At 34.1% G+C, this 20,323-nt stretch overlaps 1 protein-coding gene across 30 annotated transcripts in view; it reads left to right on the top strand.

The window, feature by feature from the left end:
* LOC105330549 (multiple epidermal growth factor-like domains protein 10) overlaps nt 1-20,323 on the top strand; it is a 119,582-nt gene that overhangs the window by 2,054 nt on the left and 97,205 nt on the right. For 24 of the 30 annotated variants that reach the window (XM_066070560.1, XM_066070714.1, XM_066070665.1 and 21 more), the window contains exons 2-5: nt 3,462-3,698; nt 7,451-7,705; nt 16,620-16,748; nt 18,831-18,968. In XM_066070560.1, the coding sequence (XP_065926632.1) occupies nt 3,462-3,698; nt 7,451-7,705; nt 16,620-16,748; nt 18,831-18,968 (759 nt within the window). The remainder of the gene's footprint in view (nt 1-3,461; nt 3,699-7,450; nt 7,706-16,619; nt 16,749-18,830; nt 18,969-20,323) is intronic. The other 6 variants (XM_066070520.1, XM_066069658.1, XM_066069744.1 and 3 more) reach the window with 1 other exon arrangement.

Below are 20,323 nucleotides of genomic sequence, written 5' to 3'. Positions count from 1 at the left end.
TACAAATTTAAATATGCGCATATGTGCAGAATTCGAAATCAAACGAATCTTCATTTCATTAAAATTCTTGTTTCGTATGAATTCACATTAAATTGAACGAACACTCACGTAGCATCTTGTTCATCAGAAAATGGAGGGGGGGGGGGCAGATTCATTTATATAAAAACTTTACAAAATCGTGAAAATTCTAATTCTTGGTCGGTGGAAAGGGGGGGGGGGTCGTAGTATACTTGTTCACTGTTTGTTTCCCAATTTTCAGTTCATTTTTTTTATATGTAAATTTAAGAAAGTGGGGTAGGGTGTGAAGAGGCCCCTTCTCCCCTGAAGCTACGTGCCTGACGAAGTTGTAAACACTCGAACACATATAATCAAAATATCGGTGCTTATGGGTTTTTTCCAGAGTTATATAATATTACTGTTATCTTTACGGACGGGTTTTATACATCAAAGCGATCGTCGTCACATCATAGTGTCACTTGAAACGAGTATTTTCATTTAACTGTAATATTTGTAAGGTTTATTTAGGTTTGATATTGAATGCAGAATGTATATTTTGCATTAAAATTAATTAATGCATATATGATAAATAGTTGGCCTTTACTTTTCCCAGCGACGTTTCCGATGACTTAATTAATGTTTCCTCATTAGGCGACCCGCGTCCAATCCTCGTAATAACTGAAGCCGTTTTTTCTTCTAAATTGTCTTAATATTGACGAATTGCATTTCTTTTACGTTTCAATGGTTGAATAGAATTTAAAGACATTTTCTTTAATACATTTTTAAACTGTATCTCTAAAAAAAAGAAGTGATTTAAAACCACATTTTTTTTTCATTTTCCTTGCCGTGCAACAGAACTTTTATGTTTTGCACGGTATTTAAAACTTGCAATTTTAAGCATAAACAATTTTTGGGAATAGTTGTTTTGTCGTACGTCACTTCCGAAGTAAGACAACATTTGACTTTTTCAAGCTTTAATTTCAAATGTTTAAAACTTGTTTTCAATATTAGATATTGTACAATTTCATATCATATCATAATTTTGATATCAGATATTTCAAGTTATTGCCACGAATTGTCCGCCATAAACATGACCGAAATGTAAAACAAGAGGGGGGGGGTGGGTGATTTACAATATAGCAGGTTTTCCTTGGAGGTAAAGGGGAAATCCCACTATATGGTCAGATTTTCGTGGGGCGAGGGGGGAACTGCCATATAGCCATTTTTCGGGAGGGGGGGGGGGGGGTTGTTATATAGCCATTTTCCGGGGGAAAGGTGGCTAGAAGGAAAAGGCAATATAAAACATCGGTGCGAATACCGGCGTCAGATAACTGATTTGGTAGATCACCTGACTAGAGATTCAGGGGGTGGGGGGTTATGCCCCCTCCATGAAATAGCCAGGTCCGTCATTATTTCTCCCATCCCGTTACACTATCATAATTAAAGGTGTGGAGGTCACATGTTTTATCCGTGAATTGTGTCAGTAAAATCTGTATAGATATATCAAGGGATAACTTTGGCTAATGGGGAATTTCGAAAGGGATGGGGGAGTTTTTTAAAGGCCTATTTAGAATAATTTTAATGTGTAGATTTGATTATTTTGAATTTTTCAGGGGGGATCCAGATTAAATTTTAGAATTCAAACGAAGGACAAATTTATTTCTTTAGTCCGATTTTTTTTTTGGGGGGGGGGGGGGTAATGGTTGTTTATTACGTTACAATTTTTGTTTGCTCCATTGTTTGTATGGGTTTTTTTGTTTTTTTTTATTTTTTGTTTTTTTTTTTGTTTTGGTTTTGGTTTTTTTGTTTTTTTTTATACTTAACAACCGCACAGAAAGCAAACGGTCAGACCAACTACATAGAGAAGTAAATCGACCAACAAAAAACTTTTGAGCATATTTTAAGGGTCAACATTTTGAATATGTAAACAGATCAATCTAAATATATAAATAAACACATGACGGCATAATTAATTATCTAACCGAGTAAACTGATCATCGCACCGTGCACGTGGGTTATTACAAAGCAAAAATTAAATTCTAAGTACATATCCGTTCCTTTACTTTCTAATATCAAAATATTCAAACAGATTAATCAATCTAAATATTGAGTTTTCAAAACCGCATGACAGTCCATTCAAGATATTCATGCATGGCAGCATACTTATTGTAAATAATAATGTATCTCATACATATGTGGCGTATACCACCTTTGTAATAAACCTTTGCTTTATCAAACGGGTTAAGCTTTACCACATACTTCCGGTCCGAACTATGTTTGACACAGCCCCTCGCTTCAACGCTTCATGCAGTCGCTTTAGTGACCTATTTTCGAAGATTTGCTAGTTTTTTCAACATATCTATATCTATAACCAAAAATTGATATTAAATGGATTTTGTCAAAGATTTAAAATACAAATATATGAAGGAAACCAAATAAATGTATAGCATAGGCGACGAAACCAGTTGGGGAGGGGGGGGGGGCTTAGTTTACGCCCCCCCTCCCCACTTTCAATTTGCTTACGATACCACTGTGTAGTTTATAAAGCTGCAAATTACGTTAGCTATCCAGGAATTCATCCTGACGACGCGATAAAACTAGAACGCTTTGATTGTATTTATATACAAGAACTTACCGAAATAATGTTTCTTATAAAACATTTTTTCCACCACCAGTAAGCATCCTTCTTCAATATTCTCAGTTTAGAATCATTAGGCTTGTGTTTTATAAAACATCAACAACTATTCCTTGTTTGAGTCAATAGACCCCTTCACGACAACTGCGGTACTGCTCTCTTGCAGGGCAAACTGATGTACTTTGCCGAAATTTTAGTTAATTACATGTAAATGACCTATATGGAACAATTGACGTTTCGTCATATTTCACCAAATTATGTCATATTTCCCTGCAAAAAAGCAGAACCGCAGTTACCGAGAAGGGGTTACGTCAAACTAACTTTGTGTTTGTCGACAAACTTGATTATTCAAGTCTTCTTATCAGTATTTCTATTTAATCAAGTGATTAAGCTCTAAAAAATTATTTAGAGCTAAAAATATATTTAAAGGGTTATTTCAGTGAAACTTTACATGAAAACAGTTATATCTTTATCCGAAATGACGTACTTAATTGATTGTATTGCGCAAGGACTGTCTCAAAAGCTTCATAATATAAATCAAATTTTATGTGATAAATAAAACATCTATAATTTTGTGATTTTATATTTGCTTTATCAAACTCCTTGAAATAGTTATATTCGCTCGGCAAGCCTCGCAAATAAATACACCAATTCAACTGGTTGGATATAGCAAATATAAAATCATACAATATAGATATCCTGTATGTACTTTTAGCTCCCTATCGCTATTTATTTTTTAGAATTATCTATATAGTTACCATCGCACCATGAGTTGATTTATAAATCCCGAGAATTACACTCTGATTACACTGTGTGTTTATCTTCACAGTTAATGTCGCCCTCAACAAACCAGCGTACCTACAGTACCCATACGTTTATTTTGGAGATTACGACACATATGACGCCAGTAAAGCTGTAGACGGACGTAAATCAGACCTGAGTACTAGTGGAGGTCAATGTGCTATATCATGGGGTGGACAAACCGCCACCTGGTGGGTGAACCTGACCACCATCCATAGCATCTACAACATCACCATATACTTCAGGACGGTCAATGATCTACAGGGTATAGTCTCATTTTATTCTTTTATATTTACCCTCATATAACAGTTAAAAACTCAAATTATATTTATTTCCATGACTATTAAATTTAAGAATTATCATATTGTGTTTGATGTAAAAGTTCGTGCCACGATTTGATTATACTAGTTACACTAGTTAGTTTGCTTGTTCATTTGTTGGTTTCTTTCCACTGCCGTGCATTGCTAAACAATGTAGGTCGTTAAATAAGGAATAAGGAATCATTCTTTGAGTATTATGAGGTGATAATTTCGGTGTGTGAAGGGCTTTATGATAGATTTGATCACACCCCGACCGAAATTATCATCTCATAATATTCAAAGAATGATTTCTTATTACTTATATTTATATAATTTTAAACCATCGTACGATTATATATATTTAAATATAAATAAGCAAATCCCACTGGCGCCTCGATTTGGCATCATTTGGATTATGGGTTATATAGTACAAAATCGATACGTAGTGTTATCACAGGCAAAGACACTGGAAAATGTAAATATACAATCTTAACGTTTGTTTAAATACCAATAATTTGTCATATTTTCATTGCTTTTATTAACATATATATATTTGATTATGATTTGTATGCCCCCTCCATGAAATAGCCGGGGCATATATTGTTACCCTGTTCCGTCCTTCCATCAGCATTCACTTTACGATCATTTTCTCAACAACTGTTGCACACATTCAATTTAAATTTGATCTATGGACAGGCACGTAACACCGTGTTTGAAAGGGGGGGGGGGGGGGCAAACTCATCCAAAACATCTTGACAACCCCCCTCCCCCCAAAATAAAGAGGAAAACCTTACTTTCCAAAATCTTCGGAATCCTAATCCCTGTGTGATGAGGGGGGGGGGGGGGGCGCTCTTTATTTAAATATATTTTTTTATTACATTTAAATAATTCAAATAATTATTTATGTAAATATAAGAAAAATCTTTGCTGCTAAAAAAGAGGGGGGGGGGGGGCTGATGCTACGTGCCTGATGGATGTACATGTATCTTATGAATATATACATGTAGGTTGCATTCGAACTGGCCCCGGTCCTATGATTTTAAACAGAGTTATGCCTCTTAGACTTAGAACAAAAATGGAAAATTCACTTTACGATCATAATTTTAACAACTATTGCACACATTTAAGTCAAGTTTGATATATAGATGTATCATAGGGATGTACAACTTGGGATCGAATTTGTTTCTGGTCCAATTATTTTTGAGAGTTGTGTCTCTTGAACTTTGAAGAAAAAAATGAGACATTCTCATGCAGTTTCAGCTATCTAACATTTGAAGGGCTGCATATATAAAGCTGATATTTCATATGTGGGTTATTTACCAAAAAATACAAAACAAGTTTAAATTTAGTTCCGGTCCGATGAATTTTAGACATAGTAAAGGCCCTGTCACACCAAGTAGCGTTCCCACAGCGTGTTAATTCACGGCGTTGTAAAATTCATAAAATCACCATAGGATCGTACAATGTACAAATTTAAAATGTAAAATTTTATTCGAAAATTTTACAAGTGAAGATGTCATGGCGTCCTGACGGCGACCGAGGCGTTTTCACGGAGCTCCCGCGGCGTGGAACTGCGTTTTCACAAAGTTCTACTAGGCGATTAACTGCGTTCTCGCTGCCCTCATGACGTGCTAGGAGTTTTTACCGCGCGCCCACGGCGTGCTCTGCGCTCTGACTGCGTGCACAGGACGTTCTTTATTACTTCTTGGTAGGTTAATGTTAATGTGTGCAATTGTATGGGAAACAAACAACAAGTGACAACTGATAAATAAATGATAAAAAATTGTTTTGTTTTGATGAGTAAGGTACATTGTAATTGAAACGTAAATAATTTCTGAATTATTTGTAAATGACAAAAATCTTAGTAGACAGGTTTACAAAAGAACCGTTATTAGTTGTTAGAAAACATAGAAAACATGTGAAAACATCAGAACAAAATTGCATGAATTCTATCTACGTCCTTTAACAGGTCGTGGAATATTCACAAGTGCTAGTTTTTACAGTCATCTACATCAAATTTGATATATACTACATCGCTTACTATTTTACAAAAGCCATTGTTCAAGTTCGGGTTCTGGTTGACAACGCACTAGTAACGCTGTGGGAGCGTGATACAAATCCTAATACAGTCAGTTCAAAATAAAGATTTTCCAAGGATATTTTTAAACATAATAACGTCTAACACCATGCCGTGGTACGATTCCAGCGTAGACTTGACAACTCGTGCATCAACAACAACTCGGTACTAGTGAGGATTTTAGTGAACGGCTTCGGCCGATCACAGCTGTGTCTATATGAGGCATTTGGCAAATTTAATCACTGAGTATTGCGCTACTTTATTCACTATGCACTGAGAGCTTCATTTAAATATTAATTACATGTAAATTATTACAAAGAAAAAACACAGTTTTCTAATGTATTTGCCTACACACTTACCGGAATATAAAAATCATGGGTTTTTTTTCATCCATAAGAATACTTAGTATTAACCGGGAAAACAATTTTCCAACCAGGAGTAAAGTTTATTCAAGCTTTTGCATTACATTAAGAGAGCTGGTCAAAGATATATTGCATGCCGATCATTCCTCTTAAAGGAATACTGTCACAGTCATTTAATTGAGTGGTGTCTTTTAAAGAAGCAGCCATATCGCGGGAATGCTAGGGACGATTTTGTGGCACATCCCTGGTTATCCCCTGTTAGTTGTGCTATATTATGGGAGGAAGGTTAATTTAAGACTCGAGCCAGAACTCAATATCCTTCTACGTCCGTGGCACTTATTCTTCACAGGGGTACATGTATCACAAGATGTATATTCCCACCACAATAGGGGGGGGGGGCATGCCAAGCAGTTTTTCCTGGGTTACACAGGGGTATTTAACTATGTGAATAATTACCTTATTTGTAGATTGTGACATTCACTCGCCAATAAATGTAATTAATATTTCACACATTACTACAGTCAGGGTAGGGGCGGGGGAGCAGCATTTCCTTTTTAAAGTTATTTTCTACTTATATTTGAGGTGTAGGCAAAATCGGGAAGGTATATGATACTTATGTTGTGAAGGTGTATATTTATACCATGCACAGTGCCCAGTTAGTAAATAACTCACCAGGCTGAGTTGTATTAATCAGAGGATCGGTGAGAACGTCCGTCTGTAATCGCGGTATGTATTCAACTGTCGATTTCGCGCACCTGATCAGCTGACTGTTATTGAACCCCGAACCCGATGTAAATAATTATGCTTTATGATCATCACTACATTTATTTGAAACACAACTTTTAATCTTATCAATTAAGTCATTTCAATTATTTGAATTGTATTAACAAGAAACAAACATGTCTTTGGTTATACGGGATATTTCATATGTAGAACACTCCATAGAACACTCTATCTACAGTAAATGTTAAACATAATATATTATATGTATTGAAAAAAATATATGCTAAGGCTATGGTAAGACATGAAAGTGTTGACCATGCACATATAATTAATGATATAATACATACAAACATTTTGTTTATTCCACTGCTTATCGTTTTGTTTACTATCTACACACAACTCCAAAAGAATTCCATTAATATATTATTTTTAGGAATATTACAGAGCGTGTTGCATCCATTATTGTTAGAATAAATACTCCTCAGAGCAATAATGATATTGTTTAGTTATCTAGCTTCTTTTATCAGTTCATCGTTGATCGTGATTCCTTTTGTAGACTTTTATACTGGTTTGTCAAATAAGTTCCTTGGATTTTCGGTGTACGTCTCCAACACAACAGACAGACTACAGGGAACACTGTGTTACAAGGACGATGACTTTACAACACTCACCATACCTGCTGTCTTCACCACCATCTGTCCTGTACATGGACAGTACGTCATCTACTACAACGAGAGACTACCAGGAGTTACTTACCCTAGAGGGTACTCTACTTACGTTCACAGTAACCTCTGTGAAGTGGAGGTGTATGGTGAGTGTTCCTTTTTTCTTGAACTCAACTTTGAATAATAATGCTATGGACGTTGATTTGTTTTTATAATTTGTTTACTCTGTTTTATTTATATTACATGTATATTAGATTTAACCTGTGCAATGGTTAGGTAATTGACTAAGATGAACATAATTTGAAAAAAGGGTACGATTAATGTGTTACAGCAACCATGCCTATTCTACTATCCTTTGTACCAAAAATATTTACCACTACACTATGTGGGCCAAGAATTTGAAATAGAGTCCCCCTTCCTTAGGTTTGATGATCTTTATCCCCACCCCCTGATATTAGTTTCATGTGGTGTTTAAATTCTTGTTTAAAATTATAGTAAGAGATATGTGGTATATATACATTTATATGATGTATCACAAATTTCAATTTTATTAAAATCTTTTATCCGTTCCCCCGTTTTTGATACTTTGCGTGAAACGTATCATCATTGAAAACTGGGAAGCGGAGGTAGTATTAATTTTGATTAGTCTGTTTGACTTTATTCCGATATATTTAAATATTTATATTTATATATTTGTTAATTCAGCGATCTGCCGATAATTCTAAGAAGTATCTTTCTATTTCTTTTTATGCACTTGTATTGAAATCATTAAATATTTTTAAGGTAAATAAAATACCTTTGAAATATTAAAGAATTGATCTAGTAACAATAAACAGCGAGGAATCGGGACTCTGATCTGCAGAACATGACATAAATCATTTTGTTATACTTTCATGTTAAATACTGAAATCTGATTGGTTAAGACGCAGTTAATAATATTTACTATCACCCTCAGCGTTAGCAACGCACTTGGCAACGGGTAACATTAAAAAATGTTACATGCGCGAAAATTATGCGCGTACGGTTCGCTGTAGAATTCACGTTATTCCTATATAAAAGCAGTAAAATTTTCTTAAATTTTTTAAAAAAGACATTCAGTATAACAAAATAAATAGTGCCTGTTTGGGAGGATAACAGTTGAAATTGACACCCCTCGAAAACCATTGTCAACCTCCGCTTCGCGTCGGTTGACAATGGTTTTCTCGGGGTGTCAATTTCAACTGTTACCCTCCCAAACAGGCACTATTTATATAAAGTCATCAGGTAATAATTGTTGAATAATTTCAAATAGGAACTCTCTTTTAAATATCGGTTTACAAACGTAAAATAAAATATTTAATTCGATGATTTTCTTCCAGCTATGTAGGGCAAGCCAAGTAGCACGCGGCGCATGGCGTGATCTGTACTGTACTTAAAACTTATTGACAAGCACTTGGAGTCCTAAAATAAAATCCCGCTCAAATGACCGACTATAATAACCTAAAGCGAAATAATTTAGTTTAGAGAAAAAACTTTTATTTAAGTATTATAAACAGCACACACGCTCTCTCTCTCTCTCTCTCTCTCTCTCTCTCTCTCTCTCTCTCTCTCTCTCTCTCTCTCTCTCTCTCTGTTGTAACAGTTTAAGAGGTGTAGTAGCACGTTTTAGGGTGTGTATATTTAAACAATAAAATGCCCTCTTTGGTGGTTCATTCGGGATATGAAAGTAGCGACATTGCAGAAAAAATACATACATAACCCGCGTTTGCGGGTTATGTAATTTTTTTCTGCATTGATCGTTTATATTAACATCTGTCTTTAACAAATCAATAATTTGATCATAAAAAGTAAGTAAAATTCGCTAAATTACTGTCAATGTACGTAAGTAGGTTAGCTAAAAGGAACAGCCTGATCGTCTCCTGTGAGACTTTGAGTCTGACGTCATCATGATTATTTCATGCAGTCCGTGACATTTTGTAGGTCACTGTAGGTTTAGACCAATCGATAAACAGGGCGTGTCAATTTCAGACCTGTCAATTTCTACTCAAGTTTCAACCGCTGTAGATTTCGACCAATCGATGAACGGGGCATGTAGATATCAGTCTGGCTGTTTCTATAGAGCTATGAATTAAATATAAGTTTTCGTAAGAAATAGAGGGAATAATACTTTGTAGATGTAGATAGATAGATAGATAGATAGATAGATAGATAGATAGATAGATAGATAGATAGATAGATAGATAGATAGATAGATATTTTTTCGATTGCTTTTCGTAACAGTTCAAGAAACTATTTTTCAAACTAAAATGTACATGTGTTATTATGGTTATGACTAAACATGCGTTACTACGTGTTATTTTTAGAAAACATGAATGCGGTGAGCGTAGATAAATTCATATTTTGAATGCCTATTCCTTTTTCTTTTAATTGTTTCTCTAAAAATATACCCGTATCTCACTCACTTCTATGCAATAAATACGTATTGTAAGGACGCTTATATGAACAAAGCACATTCCTCTATCATTCCCTCTTCAGCATCACCCTTGATTACACTTGATTAGAGGTACACATTTGTACCATTTCAATATGATATGAAATTACAGTATTACGAAACTTTGAAACACAAAGAACAAACACCAAAATGAAAACAAATTACTTATTCCATGGCCAGTATGAGTGAAAGCAAAATTGCATCATCAGCCTTTTATGATTTTCGATTCCTGTGATTGACTCTTAAGATCTCTTTTTCTTAAAAATTTCATTTAATTATAATGTATTTCCACAAAGTTATATGTTTTTATAGTTAAAAAAATATGACTTTCAAACCAGTTCAAATAAATGCATGTATTAATTAGAAAAAACCCTTAGATTTTCAGATCAGTTCAACAAAAATAGTTTTTAATGGGTTTTTTTTTATTTGTGTCCAAAATATCATGAAAGCCGAGAGAAACATATGGTACATATATAAACTATTTACCCATGATAACAAATTCACCTAGGGTACTATTGAATTTACAAGAGTGCTACAAGATTACTGCATCACTTAACCAACACTTAACCATATTACATTATGCCCTTATTCCATTATTACACTATGCCCTACCCTTAAACTACTACATTACGCCTTAACCATCACTTATTACACTACGCCTGACCATTAACCTAATTACAACACGCCCTTCTCACATTATTATTACACTAACCCCGACCATCAAACTAATTACACCACGCCCTACCAATTACACTATTACACTACAGTCGATCCCTAGCCTTATTACACCACGCCCTACCCATTACACTATTACACTACGGCCGATCTCTAGCCTTATTACAACACGCCCTAGCCATAACGCTATTACAATAGGCCGACCCTTAACCTAATAACACCACGCCCAACCAATAACGCTATTATACTAAGCCCGACCCTCAACTTTATTACACTATTCCAGACATTTAACCGCATTGCACGACAATATCCTTAACTTTTAAGTATAATAAACTAAATAGTTCTCCTGTTGTTGAAGAAAATATATTCACAAGAACCTTATTATCATTGTATCATTTTAAGCCCACTTTTCAGTACTAGTTGTAAATCAGAGGTATGTGCATATGTGTTTGTGTGCGGGTGTGCGCGCTTGCACACAAGCGCACAAGACCATAATAGCTGAAACCGCCTTTCCAGCAGGAATCGCAAAAATGATTTTTTAAGAAAAACTTTGTTGAATTTTTTTTCTTGGGGATATCCCGATTATCATGTAGCGATCTTTTGTACATTGTCAAAACATATTATCTTTAAAGATGTGTAGATACATGTTTCAATTTGCATGATATAAATTTATTGTAAGATATACTATGTTGGGGTATTTGAATAACTCCATGTTTGAATGTTTTAACAATGCATTAGCCAAGACTTAAATATGTTTGAAATGCTGGTTACCTTTTAGCAGGGCTCATTGCATAAGCAATGGCGAGGCTACATTTACGATACACGATGCCGGATATCTACTGAACAACCACTGAAATCGTTCACCGCACAAAAATGTAGTTCTAACTTAAAAGAAAACGCATGTAACCCAAGTCTTTTGCCCATTTTAAGTTTTCATTTCATATGATTAAACATAATTTTTTTTTACATACTTGAAGTTTGCAGTGTTAATTTGCTGAGCGGCGGAATACATTGTTTACAATGTAGAGGATGCTCACTCCTACTAGGCACCTAATCCTACCCCTATCTTTTTAGAGGTCCGTGTTGCTTTGCTTTGAATTTGTGTTTCGTTTTATTTTTTTTAGCTCACCTGAGCTGAAAGCTCAAGTGAGTTATTCTGATCACATTTTGTCTGTCGTCCGTCTGTCCGTCCGTCCGTCGTCCGTCCGTCTGTTTGTCCGTCTGTAAATTTTTCACATTTTGAACTTCTTCTCTTAAACCACTAGGCCAATTTCAACCAAATTTGACACAAAGCATCCCTATAGAAAGGTAGTTATAAATGTTAGAAATGAAAGACTTATCTTTATTTAAAATGAAAAAAACATCGAAACTGTAGAAAAAGGGGGGGGTGCATCTTAAAAAATCTTCTTCTCAAGAACTACTGAGTCAAATTCAACGTTATTTTGCATAACTAATCCTTATGGAAAGGAAAATATATATTGCAAAAATTATTGGCGAATTCTGTTTTAAATTTGATTAATTTGCAAAAATGAAAATAGAGATAATCGCGGTCAATCAATTTATAACTTCGGGTTCGGTATTCCATATCGAAAACGAAAGTTCTTTGTATAAAGCAGTCATGTTTGAATGTTGACGCATGACAAACGGGTCAAACTGACAAAGATGAATTTGCATGTTGTGCAACAGTTTACGTGCGAAGGGATACCTGAAACATGCTAAACATATTTGTGCCGATTTTGTGAAGTGAATTGAGGTTAAATCTTTCAATGCGTTGACATTTTCACTCGTGACCGTGTTGTTTTGAATTTCGTTTATGCTTTTTAACTTGATGGGAAATATCGCCTGTATTTTGGAATTTTTACGTATCGAATCAAATAAAGCCAGCAGTAAATTAGACAGTTAATTGTTTACCTGCGCAAAATAAGCAAAATTAAATGCACTAACAACATATCATAATATAAATACTATGCATTCTATTGGTAATTCGGTACGATCTCTACCTGATGGTTGATTATAATGCAACGTGTTTTGTTCAGATGCTGTGCATTTTCAGTCTAAACGGAGATTGTTTTTGCTGCTAGAAATACATAGGTATATATATACAGTACCGATCAGACCCAACCTAACAGAAAGTTAACCCCAACTAAACCCTGGGTTTACTTTCTGGGTTTACTAGAGTGGACCCAGAGTAAACCCCAAGTAAACCCAGAGTGGACACAGAGAGTAAACCACGATCAGACGTATACCCTGAAAGCAGACGCTACATGTGTTTTCGGAATATACAAGGGGCATGAATTACAGACAGTAGGATTGTAAAATAGAAGTCTGCTTCACACTTCAGTGCGTATAGTTGACTCTTAAAGCAATTCTCGAGTAAACCTAAAGTAAACCCAAAGTGAACCCGGGGTTAAGCTGGGGTTTACTCTTGTGTTAGGTTGGGTCTGATCAGTACTCTATATTATGAAAAATAAATTGTGCTCTTTATTTGTTTTAGTGCATGTTTCTTCTGTTTTAATTGTTTACAATTTTCTCTCTACAAACCATATTCAGCTGTGTCAAGTTTCGAATTACAAGCAATATACAGAGCTTTACTCACAGAACTGAGGCCATGCTTTTGTTCCTTTCGAATAGGAAATACCAAGTTTAAAAATCTTAAGTTGAATGTAATTAACTCTTGTGAACAAAAAAATTACTCAAACCAAGCAGAATTGTGAGTTTTGTATATTGCTTATAATTCTACGATTGACGCTGAAATTTTGATTTATCACTAAAGATGTGTCACTAAACGTTAAATACCTGTACAGAAAAATAAAAAGGATGATACTGTGGTTTCATCAATATTCGTTGAACACCAATTTTCGTGGATTTCGTTTTTAAGTTGATCCACGAAATTATATGTTCATTGAAGTTCAATTTCAACTAGCATTTAGTATTGATAGGATCATTGGCCACTAAATTACGTATCTTTGAAACTGTGGTTTTCAGAAAATCCACGAAAATTGATACCCACGAAAATTAATGTAACCACAGTATGGTGTAACAACCTTTTGGGACCCCCTCCTTATACGACGAATCTACACCAACTTTGTTGGTTTTTCAGACACAATTAAATGAAAACGACCTCTTTTAAACAGCTTAAAACATTACTGTTACGGGGATAAATGTATTATCGCTTTCTGAAGAAAAAAATTACAGCGAAAAATCATCTTTATTTGTAGCCATTTGTTAATGTTGATTTTGAATAAAGATGAAAATATAGGGTGGGCCTTAGTAAAATAGAACGATATGTCTTTCAATACATTGCAGACTGAGGCTCATTGAGAGGGGTTTTGGGGGGGGGGGGGGCTAGACCTTAAAACCTTATCAGAAATCTTGACAAGCAAAAAAGAAAAAGATTTTGAGTACGGCTAAGTCCGACGCCTATGCATTGATTATACATGTAATAGCTCTTTAACATAACACATGATAACATTTTTCATTCGAATGTATTCATCGATCAAGTAAGTAAGGTTATAAAACGTAGCACGAGTTCATGTCTGGTAAACAACAATCGTTTATAATGCGGAAGACCAATCAAATTTTAGAATGTTCTTAATTTGAGCGTCTTGAGGTACAATTTTCTTCTTTCACATGTACGAATTTTTTTAATGAAATAAATAACTAGCTAGTACAATGTAGTTGAAGATGAATATGTACCTATATATATGTCCATATTCTCATATATAATTTGATCGTTTTATAAAGTGAGATGGCAGAACTAAAATAAAGGTAAGAGGAGTTAACAGTGTACCCCTACCAAAAATTTAGTTTTATATCTTGCATAGGATCTCATGTTTTGGTAAAAATGGTATTTCATAAAGGTACAATGTCAAAGATTAAGTGTAGGAAAATAAGTGTAAAATTTGGATACATAAGATGGGTGAATAAGGCGTGTAAACTGCCTATACGAGGATATATAAGATACTATAAAAATAAAATATTAACAAATCTCATAATTTCTTTTCACATTATTGAAAACAATGTATATTTAACATAACATTGATTTATAACCATAAGATAGGTTAAATGTTTTGAATAGGTTGATTTAAACTGGTGCATGCGTGCCAAAACCTCCAAATAGTGTCATTTTTAGAACTTCAATGCCTTTTCTTTTATAAAGTGGGTCTGAGCTCCATATTTTTGTCATAGTCTATATAAGATTTAAAGAAAATCAAACCGATTTCAATCAACGAAAAAGTGGAGAGATGACCCACTATACTTTAAACATGTCATTTTGTATCGCAACAATTGAACGTTTTAGAATAATAATACAAGTCCGTAAATTCGTGGTTGAAGTCGCATATTGCATTTAACAACGGTATTTGTTGTAACTGAAATGGCTCAGTGGTTAGAGCACCAGACGTAAGGTAGTATGATAGAGCTAGGATTTTTAGGTTGTGGGTTCGATATTTGAAATTGTATTTCACGACTAAACCAAGTGGGCATTTGCGCTATCTTGTTCCCCCATTTTCTTTATTTTCTAGTATTTAGGGCTTTTTGACATTCGGCCGGAAAGACCTATTGTTTTTGTCTTTTTTTATAATTTGGGCTTTTCGACTATCGGTCGAAAAGACTTATTTTTTTTTTTTTTTTTTTATTATGTCTATGGGAGTTTCAATGTTAAACTAAAATCACGCCTGATTCGTTTTCTCTAAAAGTTTATGAGTAATTATAACAATATTTTTATGGGTAATGACACAACCAATGCGCAGACCGGAAAAGTTTTTGGGTACACAATTCGAAAGAATAAGGGATCTGCAGGGGCCAACGTTCAAAACAGCCCTTTAGCTGTAGCTTTTTTTACCCTTCATTCAATATCCAAAATCTTTTCAGTTTATTGTTCAGAATAAAAAGTTCAATCTTAAAATTATGGTCCGAGGGCAACTTTTTGACTCCTTATACATGTAGGGGTTTGGAAAGCCCAAAGATCATCACTTGTTTAAATTTCAAAAATTTTTTATGTAAGAGTTATCTCGCTTTGCTGTAAGAATGTCGAGCATAAATACTATAGGCATACCAAATTTTGTGTCCCAGGAAGGAATACTTATTTCTATATGATTTTTTTGAAAATATTCCTCTGGGAATTAGTAGTGTAGCTACCTGTAAAGTTCTGGAGTTATCTTTCTTTTCACATTGCACTACTCATAGGTTCCTATCTAAGCAACTGGGGATACCAAGGCGTTTAGAACACTTGGAAATAAATCAGAGAATAATTTTTTTTAAACATTTAATTAAAAAGGGATAATGGGGCTGTCGAAAAGCCCTTAATTTTGTTGAAGACAAAAACAGTCCTAGTTATCATTCTTATACTCGACAGAATTTCCGTCAGCGATTTTTTGAAAACGGAAAGGAATATTTAAACAATTATGCAATAGTCTTATAGCAATTATAAATGACACGCGTGTGTAAGGTGTTGGACTTCCGGTTCTAGTCTTTTTTTGTTTTTCTACCGAGGGGCAATACGGCACAATATTCTTTGTACACCCATATAAAGACATTGTTGCTCAGGTGAGCGATGTGGCCCCATGGGCCTCTTGTTTTGTGATGGATAACGGTTTGTTATTGTCATTTTTTAATTACACTTGTAGCCTAGGTTATCCATCATCAAGCTGAGATTACATAGTCAAATTACTGTGGGAGTTGCTTTAAGTGCGTGTATAACATTCAATTTTACTTAGGGTATTAAATATCTGATTCTCCAACGATTTATCACCTTTACGATCTCAATATGAATATGTATTAACATGCTTATAAACTCAATTAACTTATTAATAATAACTTAATATTTCGATAAAGACTGAAATAGTGACATATCTACACACGTTTTCAATACACATCAAATGAGTCCGGGTAATTGATTATTTTTTTTCCCATAGGATGTCCTGGAGGTTTTTACAGTGCTAACTGTTCTATTGCCTGTCCAGATACCAATTGTTACTGTCACTTAGAGACGGGTACCTGTCAGGGCTGCAAACCTGGGTATCAAGGTTACCTGTGTAAATCAGGTAATCAATATACTTTTGCAAATATCTAATCATTCCTCCTTCTTATTTATTTGCAGTACGCATAGAAACAAAATTACAATTCATTCAAAATGATAAGGTATTTTTTTGTTTTGTTACTGTGAGTATTTCACTGCAAATAAAAACTTGTTTGCTTCTTTAATATATAATGTTAGATATTGACACACCCTGAAAGAAAAATATAATATATATTTTGTGATAATTCATATACAGTGCTGCTATTGTGAATGTTGACAAAACTATCCTATCCTATATCCCGTATCCTGTATCCTGCATCCTATCCTGCAAATGAGCTCTATCCTATCCTTTCTTATCCCATACCTTTAAAATATAGGAATGCAAGTTTAATGAAATGAAATTTCATAATTAAATGATTTTATCAATTAATGTAGTACTCTAAATGAATAATTAAATCTTAAAACCGAATATTCTTCGAGTGAGATAACTTACTTACCTGTGCTACGGTAAAATTAAATCGTACGCGGGATGGACACAATAACGTAAACAAACAGGTAAGCGATTCGATTTTAGATTTTATTATATTTATGCATACAAAAAACCAGATAAATAACTTCGATGCACTTATTGAGGAACTTTTTGGTCACATATCTTTATCAAATAATTTTTTATTACATATAACTGAGCGTAATTACCATTTTTGGAGCGATTCGTTTGGCGATAAATGTAAACACGATCGGGAAATGAATAATTCCTTTAGGAAGTTTATATCCTTTATAGTTAAACCACTCAGAGTTTTTTTTAAAGTATAAATTCTTAAGCATTTATAGCTACCTAACATTTATTAATTCGATATGTTCAGGTTAATATCGGACAGAAATATGCATCCAAGTTATTGGGCATCGAAGAAATTGTATGAAACGTGAAGCAATGTCTGTTTTTGTATACATGTTTATCTTTTAAAATGCTGAATTGGACGTTTATAAATTCAAGCTTTTATTACTTTGCAGACTTTAAATGAAGTAAATACAGAAATCTATTTCTGACGTTGTCAAATGTTGCATCGAATTCTCGCAGTAACTCCGTACTTGCGTACGAATTGACAAAGATGTAGCGCCGACATTTTAGCGCGCGTCAATGTTATGCACCGCGTTCTTGATATAATAAATATTCTTAAATGGTTTAACTTGTAAAACGTATTAAATTGACATCGAAAATACATTGTTAAGCCAATTTTCGTTTCGCAAAATAAAATTTATACTCGAATCTGATTGGCTACAGGATGCAGGATAGGATAGGATAGGATAGAACTTAACTTTTATATTTCTATCATGTATCGTTCATCCTGCATCCTATCCTATCCTATCCTTGCCAACGTTCAGGATAGCAGCACTGTATTTATACCCCCGGCAAACAATGTTCAGGGGTATATAGGAATCACATTGTCCGTCTATCTGTCCGCTCGTCTGTCCGTTTGTTTGTCGGTCCGTCTGTCTGTGCAAGATTGCCCGGTCCGAATCTTTCTCAGTGAGGAACATTGAACATTTTTACACCTTACAATGATTGGTTATCACCAATGGGTGTGTCATGATTGTAAACAAATATCGTTTAGGCAAGTTCAAGGTCCCTGGAATGACAATTGCAAAATTCGTGTCCAGATTATATTTTTCTAATGAAGAAACATATAAAGTTTAATGTAAAGTGCAAGTGAAAACTTAAGTAAAGAAGAGAACTTGTTTTCTCCTCAATTTCATGGATAACAACATGACCAGCCATTACTTACAAGTTAGTAGTAGGTGAAGAAGACGTAACATCATGTTAATTATTGCTTTTACCTTGCATATCGTAAGCCTTGTGCAGTTGTATCGAACATAATTGTGCTTAGTTTTCTTCAATAACAAACATGGTTACCGTTTGCATGGAAATAATTATCCTAGTATTTTTGATTCATCAGACACATACTAAAATAATTTCAAAATTGTATATATATACTAGGAAAGGGGGGGGGGGGGTGTTAGAACAGTAATAATACAAAGAGCAAAAAATGTACCAAGAGTAAAATTAACTTGATGTTTTTTCTTTATAACATTTTATTTCTTTCACCAGCTTGCGATAAAGGATCATTTGGTGAAAATTGCAATGAAACATGCGGACACTGTCGTGACATTAAAAAGTGCTCCAATATCAATGGAACATGTTTAACTGGATGTGATGCTGGTTATCAGGGAGATTTATGTAAAACACGTAAGTGATAACCTTTGATTTAATATGATCTAATGTTTATTTTCCACTTTTCATAATTAGAAACTCTCTGATACCTACAACACTCAGCGTTTTTATTAATTCTTACGTCAATATCAAAAAACAAATTATTCCAGGCGCGGGGGTGTTAAGGAAGCATATGGAATCTGAGTTACTTGTAATTCTGTGAAACCACTTATCTTAGTTATAATGTACATATTCAAATATCTAAGCAACGAAACGTAGACCAAATACAAATAAAAAATACTGAAGACAATTTTTTCCAGAAATTAGTTTGTATTACGTAGATTTACACATTGACGACGTCATGACTAAAAGTTGAATGTCGTGTGAATTTGATCTGAAAGCATTGTAAACATATTCAAAATATAACTAATCTAAGAACTCTAATAAAGTATTGTGGCGTGATTTACTGAGAACTGAACATAAGAATACTGGAGAAGATGTTAGTTTTATCAAACATTCGCCAAAAGGTATGTAAATTTGCTTTTATTTCTCGGCAAGGCTTTCCCCTGTCGTTGTTTACGATATAAAAATCCGACTAGAACAACACTACCCCGTATATATTGAACTTGAAATTTTATACGCATCGTTAGTTTGATCAATGCTTAGGTTGAAAAGTGCTGCTAGAATCCAATGTTGTGTGTTGTTTTGATGCAATTTGCCGTTTTCTGTGCAAACTTTATAAAAGTTGGGAAGGTTTTACGAGAACCGGATAAATAACTTTTTAATAAGGAAAAACATAGGATTCTAGCAGCAGTTTTGATGAAACTGGGATGTTTTGCTTTCATTTGATATGTTTATTTTATTTTGTAAGCCGCGGGGTAGTGTTGTTCTATCTCATTTTATGTTAAGGAATATACGTAAGCTATTTATAGTTGTCACGTGATAATGCACCAATGTGGCAATGATGTACTACCCGATTTTATTGCACTGACATCTATTCTAAAGGATAATACTACGTTTTTGATCTTATTCAAAACATTTTTTTAATTTCACGATTTTGAATACAACAGTCAAAATAAGACGCTAAATTGCCCATATGCTTCCTTAATACCCCCGCCGGTGTCTTTTCTGTTTGAGATCCTATAAAACGTCAAGATAGATATGATATATCTATTTTCCTTACTTTATGAATTTAGGTAAATTATGTAGAGAATAACACATTTTCTAGATATTTCATTTGAAATCCTATCAAAAGTACTCCTGATAAATAAGTTTAATATCATATCGTTCTAAAATTAGGCCAATAACATTCAATAGTCTTTTATTAGAAAAATTGCAGGCATTCCGTTAATATTCATTTATAAAAAAGGGAAAAAGGTATGTAGCTTGTT

Source organism: Magallana gigas, chromosome 1, assembly GCF_963853765.1.
Source record: "Magallana gigas chromosome 1, xbMagGiga1.1, whole genome shotgun sequence".
In the NCBI taxonomy this organism is placed as follows: domain Eukaryota; kingdom Metazoa; phylum Mollusca; class Bivalvia; order Ostreida; family Ostreidae; genus Magallana; species Magallana gigas.
The sequence above is the reverse complement of the archived record's forward strand: the minus strand, read 5'-3'. Positions and strand labels throughout refer to the sequence as shown.